The sequence below is a fragment of the Erpetoichthys calabaricus genome, chromosome 12 (assembly GCF_900747795.2).
Source record: "Erpetoichthys calabaricus chromosome 12, fErpCal1.3, whole genome shotgun sequence".
Taxonomy (NCBI): domain Eukaryota; kingdom Metazoa; phylum Chordata; class Cladistia; order Polypteriformes; family Polypteridae; genus Erpetoichthys; species Erpetoichthys calabaricus.
The window spans coordinates 151,547,933-151,560,407 of record NC_041405.2 but is presented as its reverse complement, the minus strand read 5'-3'; the positions used below and the strand labels follow the sequence as shown (position 1 = coordinate 151,560,407).

Sequence of the window (12,475 nt, the reverse complement as noted above, 5' to 3'; positions counted from 1 at the left end):
TCGTTCAGATTAGACATAAAACCAAGGTCCTGACTCTCTGTGGTCATTAAAGATCACTGGCCATCCTTCGTAAAGTGTTAGGGTATTCCCCGATGTCCTGGCTAAATTGTCCTCAAGTGACAACTCACATGTCTCAGTTAGGGTTACATGGTAAGCCAAAAAAAAACAGGATTGACGCAGCATCGCAAACTGCGTCTTTCATACTGGAGTCAACCCCACATATAGTACAGATATAAAGTTATCATAAAATTATATCTACTTGCTTTTTCTATATTCTTATTATTTTATCGTTCACCTGGTGAGGCGGGAGGAGCCCTGTGACCCGCTCCTGGGACAGTGGCAAGTGGACAGCGTGACTGGGGTGGTATTCCTGTCACACTGTCACACAGGTGTCTTAAGGTGAGCTCACGGAGGCCAGAAGTAAATTAAAAATAATTTATTTAGGATTTGACAGGAAATCAAAGGCAGGGATAGAACTCGCTGATCCTATACAGCGCCTTTTCACATCCCAGGATGCATCACACATACAGTACAGGCCTACAGTTGAAGCCATTTCAGTATTAAAGCACGGGCAGGTGACATCACTCACTCCGGGTCACACAGTGAATCAGACACCTGGGCTATCAAATTTGTGGCTGGCCTCTTCTACCAAAGGCTCCCACGGTGGTGTGCAGCTTCAGTGTGGGAGGAAAGTTCATGGCAGCAGACCCCCCGAAACGGGCAGTCAAACAGTGCAAAGCCAGCTGCCTCGCTATGACACGGAACACGCAGGCCAGTATTTGCATGTTAGCTGGCACATTTGCTTAACAAAAACCACTTCCTTCAAGCAAATAAGCTGCAAAGGAAATGGAGAAGAAGATCTGTGACACAGATGGACGCTCGTCACAAGCCGCACAGATGCTCTAGATTGATACCGAAATTAGAGAGGACGAGAAATGAGAACTGTAAAGTAATCACTACAAAACTCGAATTCCGAGAAAAAAGAAAAGCAATTAGGGCAGAAAAATGAGAAAGTGTTACCAGTGGGAGGCCCTGAGGATCAGGCAGTGTGGCGTGGGGAACTATAAAGGACCCCCCACCAACACTAATTGAGTGCATCACCCAGTCTGCCTGGGCACCAGATGTAAAACACATAAAGGTAGCATGTCACACAGAGAAGTCACTCAAGGTCCCGTCCTTTGTCACATAACCCAGGAGGACAAATACTGATGACAATAAATACCATGGGGGTAAAATGACTCTGAACAGTCAAAGGCTGCAGCTACATTGGCGTCAGACCCACCAGGAAGATCAACAGGAAACAACATCTTAAAAATCCAGGAATATTAATGGAAGGAATTATTAAGGATAAGATTGAGCAACACCAGGCAAGGACAGGAGTTATTAGGAACAGTCAGCGTGGGGTCAGAAGAGGGAGGTCGTGTTTTACTAACAGGCTGGAATTCTATGAGGAGGCAACAAAAGGATACGACCAGAGTGGAGCTCATGAGATTATTGATATGGACTTTCAGAAAGCATTTGATAAGATGTCACATGAGAGGGTGGGCATCAAATTAAAAGAAGTGGGAGTTCAGGGTGTCACGTAGATGGGTGCAGAATTGGCTCAGACACAGGAAGCAGAGGGTGATGGTGTGAGGAGCCTCATCAGAACTGGCTGATGTTAAGAGTGGTGACCAGCAGGGGTCAGTGGTAGGTTCCGCTGCTATTTTTAATATATAGAAATGATTTAGATTGAAATATAAGTAACAAGCTGGTTAAGTTTGCAGATGATACCAAGATAGGAGGATTAGTAGATAATTTGGAATCCGTTATATCATCACAGAAGGACTTGGGCAGCAGACAGGCTTGGGCAGATTTGTGGGCAAGGAAATTTAATGTCAGTAAATGTGAAGAGTTACACATAGGAAGTAAAAATGTGAGGTTTGAATACACAATGGGCGGTCGGAAAATTAAGAGTCCACCTTATGAGAAGGATTTAGGAGTCATAGTGGACTCTAAGCTATCGACTTCCAGTCAGTGTTCAGAAGCCGTCAAGAAGGCTAACAGAACGTCAGGTTATATAGCGCCTTGATGTGTGGAGTACAAGTCACAGGAGGTTCTGCTCAGGCTTTATAACACACTGGTGAGGCCTCATCTGGAGTCCTGTGTGCAGTTTGGGTCTCCAGGCTACAAAAAGGACATAACAGCACAAGAAAAGGTCCAGAGAAGAGCAACTAAGCTGATTCAGGGCTACAGGGGTTGAGTTATGAGGAAATATTAGAAGAGCTGAGCCTTTACAGTTTAGACAAAAGAAGATTAAGAGGAGACCTGACTGAAGTGTTTAAAATTATGAAGTGAATTAGTCCAGTGGATCGAGACTGTTATTTTAAAATGAGTTCATCAAGAACACGGGGACACAGTTGGAAACTTGTGAAGGGGAAATTTTGCACAAACATTAGGAAGTTTTTCTTCACACAAAGAATGATAGACACTTGGAATAAGCTATCAAGCAGTGTGGTAGACAGTAAGACTTTAAGAACTTTCTAAACTCGACTTGATGATTTTTTTGGAAGAAATAAGTGGATAGGACTGGCGAGCTTTGTTGGGCTGAATGGCCTGTTCTCATCTAAGAGGGGTTCACCCCACTGTCCCAAACCTCTTTCGAATCTCTTTGTTCTTTAGTCACAAATTAAACCTGCTGAAATTCACCAAAGGATGTTGGCTTGTGTAGATCGGTAAACTATTTGGGTACCCATCTTGCGCAAAGTTTACAGTACCCGAACTCATCACACACTACGGCGTGTGCAGATCCAGGTCTGATATCCAAATGTGCGACAACAGGGGACAACGTAATGCAAAGGTGTTCACTATGTTGACATGGGCTTGTGTGTACAATGTGGATGGTCACCCAGATAGAGCCTTGTCAGTTACACTTGTTCTACTCACTTTAAACCTTTCTACCCATTTATAAACATTGCGGTGAGTCCTGCCATTTGCACTTCCATACTGAGACAACATCCTACGGGGAATTTCAGCAGGTTTGACTCCCTCTGCCCAAAGAAATCTCACGGCAGTGCATTGTTCAACAATTTTGCAATTCCACAGTGGAGTGTCCATGTTCATTTAACCTTGGCTTCAACTAGACTAACAGCAGAGTGCTGCGCTATGTGTGTTCAAACTACCCATAAGCCACTGCAAATGTGTTGCATTGCGTCAACTTCTATCCATTGTGGTTACTGCGTGATTTTCAAATTGCCTTTACTTTTAGATTTATCCTCGTACATCAGCCCTGGGTGGATGAGTCACCAGCCATCGTCTCCGGCATTCCATCATACACATGAGCAGCTTCAGTGCCAGCTTTAGGGGAACCTAGAAAAAAATGGCAAGCCTGCCAAAATCTCAAACTAATTCCAGCAAGTGTGGCAGCAGCACGTGGTCCTCCTAAGGATAGTGAGTGACTCGAAAGAACGACGTGAAGAGTGAGAGTCCATTGGCACACTCAGATTAGATGAGCACTGGTGTGGTTCTACAATATTCATGGAGTATCCGTGTTCATTTGTCCTTGGCTCCAATGAAACTAACAGCAAAGCGCTGGGCTGTACGTGTTCAAACTACCCATAAACCCTTGCAAACTTGTTGTATTGCATCAGCCTCTATCCATTGCGGATTCTGCATAATTTTCAAATTGCCTTTACTTTTTGATTTTATAGGTCCTGCATATAATATAAAGATTGTGTATTTGGTTACTGTCCACCATGAAAGGTGGTCTACCCCACAAAACCGGATGGTTTGATAAGCATGGCAGACAATCTCAAATGAATTAATTTACTTTCTGAGCCCGCTTATTCTAATTCCAGGTCACAAGCCGATGTTATTTATGTTTTTAAATTATGAGGAGCGTAGCTTTTCTTTTTTATTTATCTTCACACCGACCTTTATAACTATTGATGCATGCACACAAAAATTTGATTTTATGCAGGACACACACACACACACACACACACACACACACACACACACACATACATATATATATATATATATATATATATATATATATATATATATATATATATATATTTTTTTTTTTGCTGGTGGAAGAAGACTTGCAAAAGATATTACGTTTCTGGTTCAGACTTTGCCTCAGGCCATTATCATCAGACTATCAAGGTCATTCCAGCTTCTGGAACAGAAATGGGCTTAAGCAGACAAAAAAATTAGGCCAAGGATGCTGAGTTGGTTTTGCAGCTAAATAAATTCAATGTGCATTAACTCCATACGTACGACTGCTGTATCTAAATTGGCCTCATGTGAGCGGCTCCATCTCCAGAGGCCAGAGGCGTAACCAGAATATGTTGAAAACAAAAAATTTGGCTCCCCTTATACAAAATAAAATTCAATCCAATTACCATCAACAAGATAAGTCAAAGATTTAAGCCACGTAAGAGGTCAGTTGTCATAATTAAGCATTCTGGAGTTGTGGCAATGGTAACAACTTTAACCAGAGGAGGCAAAGACTTGCAAAACAACAGCCATGCAGCCATTATGGACTCCCTTCGCGGATGATAATTACCCCACTGCCACAGTTGGTTATATGCTTGCACCAAGTTGTCTTGGAGTGGAAAATCATTAATTGTTTTACTTTATATTAATTTTTTATTATGTTACTGAAACAGACTCAATTTACAGGATTTTAATTACAGGCATCACAAGCATCCCTTCTCGTATATCCTTCCTGTTACTGAACGGTGGAGAGAAAAGAATGTAGAAGTGCTACTTACAATGTCGTACATCTCACAGCATACCACCAAATGGTATAATGCTACTGGAGAGCTTCGAATAGCGCAGGGGCTGCTGGGAGAATGACAAAGCAGGTGGGCAACTTTAAAAAGGAACCTAAAAGATTCCGGGAGGTTTGCTGTTGTCCGTTTTTTTGTTAATACGCCTCACGCACACAACTGGATTACAACCTGACCACCTTGGATTATGGTTTCTGACTGGATGTATGTATGTGCTGTCCGGTCTCTGCTTGACCGTGTGAGTTTGTACTGACTGGATAGGTCTTCGTCTTGGGAAGTGCTCCTAATCACCTCAAATCTTCACACCGCGTCAGGAACCTGGTAGGACAAAACTTTACATTGCTTTCAGGAAGCTGTTCACAGGCTTTTTCACTCACATAACCATCATCATCATCTGCCTCTGTCATACTGGACTGTTCTGGACATTGTTGTTGGTGTTTATTGTTTGCTGTTAGTGTTGTAATTTATTATCGCCATCAGGGAGCTGGGGAGGGCCTTAGTGTATGTGTTTTTTGCTATATTGTGTTTTTTTTCCATTATTCAATTAAGTTACAGTACTTCATTATTATTTATCTATTCATTGTGCCACTTCTCAGTGTTTCTGTGTGTGAGTGTGTGCATGGCAGGTCAAGGCTGGGTATGTTCCAGGGGTCCCCACAATAAAATAAACAAATCGCCATCTTCGGACGGTGTGAATCTTAGTGCCCCCACAACCGCTACAAGAAGGCGGGTACACACCGCAGAGCCACAGAATCTGTTTAATTAACTTATAACCTGGGAACGGATGGACACTGTAGGGCTCAGACATATACAATTAGTTTATAGTTTGAGAAAGAAGTGTGAGGGTTCATAAAAGATCAAACGTTCTGTGGCCTGTAGGGGGCATCACTGAGCCCCAAAACTACAGATGCAAACTACACACACACACAGAGTCCCGGGTCTTTGGAGGTGATCTGTGGGTTGTCATTCACCATTCTCACAATCCTGCTCATATGCCGCTCCTGTATTTTTCTTGGCCTGCCAGACCTGCTGGGTTTAACAGTAACTGTGCCTGTGGCCTTCCATTTCCTGATTCCATTCCTTACAGTTACAGAAACTGACAGTTTAAACCTCTGAGATGGCTTTTTGTAGCCTTCCCCTAAACCAGGAGACTCAGCAATCTTTGTTTTCAGATCTTTGGAGAGTTGCTTTGAGGATCCCATGCTGTCCCTCTTCAGAGGAGAGTCAAAGGGGAGGAAGCACAACTTGCAATTGACCACCTTAAATCCCTTTATATCTCATGATTGGACACACCTGTCTATGAAGTTCAAAGCTTAATGAGCTCATCCGACCAATTTGGTGTTGTAAGTAATCAGCATTGAGCAGTGACAGGCATTCAAATCACAAAAATGACAAGGGGACCCACATTTATGCAAAGCCAGTTTTTCACATTTGATTTAATTTCATACAACTAAATATTGCTTCACTAAAAATCTTTTTTTGGGAAAAAACTGCAGTACTCAGATGTTCCTATGAAATGAAAGACATACCACTGTTATCTTTTTTGTTGAAAGTAGAGTCAATTATTATGCAAGCTGAGAGGGGTTCGTAATTGATTTATTGTATAAAGCAAATGGTGCAGGATGAGCAAGTATAAGGGGGGCTTGCTGTGATTATTCATGTGCAGTATTATCAGGGACTGAAAGATCAGGGGATGAGGCAGAAATCAGGGGCTTAAGGCTTTGAAGTCCCCCACCTCCTGATGCCACTGTCCATTTCTAAACCCGTCCTGTGTTTATATCAGTTACGGCAGCTGCACCTTTCATGTGTTATTAATTAGTTCAAACACCGTTTAGATGCAGATTGATAACGTTGGTTGTTTACAATAATAATGTTGTTCAATCAATTCAGTCTTATTTATGCTTACAGGATTGCTTTTCCCTTCCATTTATTTCCAGAGAAGTGGCTTTGTTGTCCAACAGAGTGTAATTGCAGACCGCAGTACCTATGAGGTCATCACGAAACACCCTCTACGTCAGTCATGTAACACCCATCGCATTAGACTATGATTAACATTAGGGCCCTGTTACACTCTGGTTAAAATTAGGGTTGTAGGAGGGTTATCTGAGTCAAAGGGTGTTTTGTGACTGACGTTGTGGGCATTAACTGATCTATGTCATGGGTATTGCAGACCTATAAATATCTGGGAGTGCAGCTGGATGATAAATTAGACTGGACTGCCAATACTGATGCGCTGTGCAAGAAAGGACAGAGCCGGTTATACTACCTTAGAAGGCTGGCGTCCTTCAACATCTGCAATAAGATGCTGCAGATGTTCTATCAGATAGTTGTGGCGAGCGTCCTCTTCTACGCAGTGGTGTGCTGGGGAGGCAGCATTAAGAGGAAAGACACCTCACGTCTGGACAAACTGGTGAGGAAGGCAGGCTTTATTGTTGGCATGGAGCTGGACAGTTTAACATCTGTGGCAGAGCAAAGGGCGCTCAGCAGGCTCCTATCAATTATGGAGAATCCACTGCATCCACTTAATAGTATCATCTCCAGACAGAAGAGCAGCTTCAGCGACAGACTGCTGTCACTGTCCTGCTCCACTGACAGATTGAGGAGATCGTTCCTCCCCCAAACTATGCGACTCTTTAATTCCACCCGGGGGGGGGGGGGGGTGAACGTTAACATTTAACATTATACATAGTTATTGTCTGTTTTTCACTTGCATTATTATCATTCTTTAATTTAATATTACAGTGATCCCTCGCTATATCGCGCTTCGCCTTTCGCGGCTTCACTCCATCGCGGATTTTATATGTAAGCATATTTAAATATATATCGCGGATTTTTCGCTGCTTCGCGGGTTTCTGCGGACAATAGGTCTTTTAATTTCTGGTACATGCTTCCTCAGTTGGTTTGCCCAGTTGATTTCATACAAGGGACGCTATTGGCAGATGGCTGAGAAGCTATCCAGCTTACTTTCTCTCTCTCTCTCTCTCTCTCTCTTGCGCTGACGTAGGGGGGTGTGAGCAGGGGGGCTGTGTGCGGCTGCTTCCTGAAGGACATGCTGCACGGAGCTTCGCATACTTAAAAGCTCAAAGGGCACGTATTGATTTTTTTTATCTCTCTCTCTCTATCTTCCTGCTCCTGACGGAGGGGGTGTGAGCTGCCGCCTTCAACAGCTTTGTACCGGCGGTGCTTCGCATACTTAAAAGCCAAAAAGCCCTATTGATTTTTTTTTTTGACTGCTTGCTTTGCAGTCCTTTGAAAAGGAAGATATGTTTGCATTCTTTTAATTGTGAGACAGAACTGTCATCTCTGTCTTGTCATGGAGCACAGTTTAAACTTTTGAAAAAGAGACAAATGTTTGTTTGCAGTGTTTGAATAACGTTCCTGTCTCTCTACAACCTCCTGTGTTTCTGCGCAAATCTGTGACCCAAGCATGACATTCTAAAAATAACCATATAAACATATGGTTTCTACTTCGCGGATTTTCCTATTTCGCGGGTGGCTCTGGAACGCAACCCCCGCGATGGAGGAGGGATTACTGTATTTATTGTATCAGTATGCTGCTGCTGAAGAATGTGAATTTCCCATTGGGATTAATAAAGTATCTATCTATCTATCTATCTATCTATCTATCTATCTATCTATCTATCTATCTATCTATCTATCTATCTGTTGCAAGCTGCTAGACCCTTCTCTTTTTTGTGCGTTTATTATTTAATTTGCCCAAAACACCAGGAGAGGGCGCTGCTGTGTGAGCTGTTTGCGCGTGAGCTGACTCACCGGCATTGGGCATCCGAGTGGTTATCAGACGAGTAGATGGGCTGAAATACAGAAAATATACGAGTTCAAGCCACCGCTCTGGAGGCAAAGCTGAAACAGTAAACTCGTTCCTAGTTGAAGTCGCACATAACGTTTCTCCGTTTTAAGATGGACGAGTCCGCAAATTCGCCAATACAATGGGGAATTTTTTAAATTTGAATACTTCATACAGCACAATCTAAACTGAATGAAAATGGAACTGTCTCGACAAATGTCTACAAAGAATAAATGTACCACATCGCAGCGAGTGGGGTGGAGGGGAGATGAGGACCAGGGAGGTATCATGAAAAGTAAAAAAACTAATAATGATAACATAAAATAAATGTATCCACTGGTCTGTGCTATAAATTTGTTTTCTGTATGATTCCAACAATTTTGGCCATTTTTATACTCAAAATCGCTGAATTTGTGCATTTCTTGTTCTAATATAGGGAAGAAAGGCGAGGTGCGGCAGCGACAAGCCTCACCTCACCTCCGACTGCTGTCTCCTTCACACAAGGGGTTGATGCGTACACTTGTCGCGTTCCTGTTGCTGTATTTCTGTATGTCGCCAATATAATGTTTGCAGACACGTTTATTATACACCCAGACTTACCATAGTCTGGCTAATATCTTTAATGAATGTGTGTGACATATTTAGTCTTGCTGATCAGACATAAAACCACAGTGAAAAGGCACAAGCTGAGCCAGACAATACCGTACCGCCCTGAAGGGGGCGCATGTGAGCCCAACAGGTGCTCGTTGCTGCTGTTCTATGCAGAGATGCCAAAAAGTTAGCGATATCAGAAAGTCAAGTGCACTGCAGCGGTCCGTTTATTTTTATCTTTTGTTCTGACTGACTGCCAAAATAGAAGATTAAGATTTTCAGAAATAAAGAAAGATAAGGAGGACTTTTACAAGAAAGTGACGGAGAATTTTGTGCAGAAGGATACAAATAAAGGTAAGATCATAAATGGCTTTAAATTTTATAAAAAATTGGATCAGACTAAAAAAAAAAATCCAATATTTAAAAACTAAATTTTGACCTTAAATACAATATTCTTCTGCGGTGGGTTGGCACCCTGCCCAGGATGGGTTCCCTGCCTTGTGCCCTGTGTTGGCTGGGATTGGCTCCAGCAGACCCCCGTGACCCTGTGTTTGGATTCAGCGGGTTGGAAAATGGATGGATGGATACAATATTCTTTTGTTTTTCTTGTTATCCTTTTGTTGAACAGTCCGTATTAAGTTTGATTAAAGCATCAGCTTTTAAAAACAACTATAAATATTTCATCCATCCATCCATTATCCAACCCGCTATATCCTAGTTACAGGGTCACGGGGGTCTGCTGGAGCCAATCCAAGCCAGCAGGGTGCAAGGCAGGGAACAAACCCCGGGCAGGGTGCCATCCCACCACAGGGCGCGTGCGCGCACACACACACACACACCAAGCATACACTAGGGACAATTTAGAATCGCCAATGCACCTAACCTGTATGTCTTTGGACTGTGGGAGGAAACCGGAGCACCCGGAGGAAACCCACACAGACACGGGGAGAACATGCAAACTCCACGCAGGGAGGACCCGGTCTCCTAACTGCGAGGCAGCAGCGCTACCCACTGTGCCACCGTGCCGCCCCACTAAATATTTTAATTAAGGGAAAAATTGAAATCCTTTTTTTTTTGTACACCACTCTATATTTTCATTTGTATTGAATGAGTATGAATTGTGGAATTGCAACGGCAAATTTAGAACACATGGAGGGTGAGGAGAAAATGCGCTCTCTCTCGCCGTTATAAACGTAATGTTCTTTTGTAGCCAGATATGCGCCATACCGATGTGTGTGTAAAGTATGCTGATGAGATATGAAACATAACCAGAACTGCCAATTGATTAGTGAATAAGCTACTCTTGTGGGTTCATATATTTGTAAATTTGATTCTGAAGGAGTCAGTGCCTCACCGCATGCCACTGATAGATAGATTAGATAGATGAGGAGATGAGTGGTTTCATGCGGACAGACAGATAGACAGACATGGGCTTTTACAATAAGTGCGATCGCACCTAAAAAAAGCATATAAAAACTTCATAGTCGACAGATGTCATTGTTTAAAAAAAGTTCATAGTTCAAAAAAAAAGTAATAAATAAGTTGGAATGGGTTGGTAAGAAAAGCAGGCTTTTACCCTTAACAACAACGCATTCCTATTAATAATTCACGACTATGTGGAAATCAGTTAGAAACATCTGGACGGTTTTCAGTTCAGACATAGTAAAGTTCAAGTTCATTGTCATGGCGTCTGAATAAGTATGCATTCAGAAGAGAGGACTGGCAACAAATGTGCAGCCAAATAAAAGCACCAGGATACAACCATAAAGGGCATGTTCATTGTAACAAGAACAAAAAACCCTTCTGACATTTTAGACTGAACAAGCCCTGGGGTTCATCACTGACGATGTGTTCAAGTTGCACAGCAAGGTGTATTACAAACCATGAGGATGTGGGTGGGATACCGAAGTAACCACGGGAAAAAATTGACGTGGACAAGGAGAGAAGATACAAACTCCACTCGATCCACGATCTCCCAGGAAGCTGGATATGTGATGTGGTTAGCATTACTCACTGCGCCACCCTCATTATTATGTATAATAATATAAATGAACATCGCACGGCAAGATACTAATACGAGTCTAACTGTCTAAATGCTGTAGAAATACGTATTAGCACACGAGAACTTATCACTGGTCAAATTAAACCTTGACTCGGACCTCTAGAAGTGAAGGTGGTGAGGATTACCTGTGTTCCGGGACCCTTTGTGCTGAGCAGCCCCTCCTCTCCGCTCCGTCCCGATCGCGTCGCTTACGTCGCCACACTGCATCAGTGCCGCGCGCTCACGAGCCAAAGGCGCCCTGCGCGCCTCATCCTCAATGAGAGGCGCGCGCAAGCGCAGCCCCGCTTGACGACAGGAATGGCGATCATCCAAAAAAAGAAAAATGGTTCGTTGGAAATATAATACAAATGCCACGTCGTAAAAGTCGGCCGACCTGCCTGGCTTGCTAACGTGAAGTAACAACATCCCGGCTGTTTCACTTTTCTTTACGCATCGCGAATGAAGGCGGCGATGCGCGGTGACAAGCCCGCTACGCTATACTCGCCAAGTCATTCATTCTCAACTACGCGCTTCAACTGCCGGCTGCGAAGAGAAGTGCGAGACAGCAGGCAGGAATGATGTCAAGCTGAGAGCCGTCCGAGTCCAATCATCATCCCACGAAATGATCACACACCGCGGGTCATCTCCTGATTAAGTGGAAACGCATCTGTCTGACTTTCAAAGTCAATCTTTTCTTTAAAATTGTTTGGAACGAAAATATAATTTCTCAATGGCCTAAATGATAATTCATTCATCCGTCATCTTCTTGAAATCAAGGATTCTGATGGGGTCGCAGGGAGCAGAAGCGTATCCTGAGTGAACCTGTCAATGACGGGGCGCTCCGACACTCAGGTGGCATGAGGTGGCATAATGTCCGCATATTTATACCAACACATACATGTTGTGAGTCTGCCCTCACCAGGATAGCAACTATTATTATGATTCAACCATGTTTGAGTTGATTTTTTACTGTAGAATTTGTGGAGTCCACTGATCCCAACAGTACTGGACACAAGTCAGGATGGACCACCTCTAGAGTTAGGAAGAAACATCCAGCTTTCCATCCGTTTACTAAAGCTGCTTGATTTAACTTCAGTGCAGAAGGAAGGGGTGACATTACTGTAACCCCAGCAGCCTCAGGCAGAAAAAGCAAAAAAAGCCCAAGAGGGGACACTACAAGTGGCATTTGATGGATGGGACAGAAGTGGGGTTGTTTAGAAATATCTATGTACAGATCAGGTCAGGTTGGGGGGCATG

General features: G+C 43.2%; 1 protein-coding gene across 1 annotated transcript in view; it reads right to left on the bottom strand.

The window, feature by feature from the left end:
* The window catches only part of ano8b (anoctamin 8b), a 159,001-nt gene extending 147,339 nt beyond the window's left edge, over positions 1-11,662 (bottom strand). The window contains exon 1 of the mRNA XM_028816572.2: positions 11,365-11,662. Within this exon, the coding sequence (XP_028672405.2) occupies positions 11,365-11,644 (280 nt within the window). The 5' untranslated portion in view covers positions 11,645-11,662. The remainder of the gene's footprint in view (positions 1-11,364) is intronic.
* Positions 11,663-12,475: the final 813 nt, after the last annotated feature.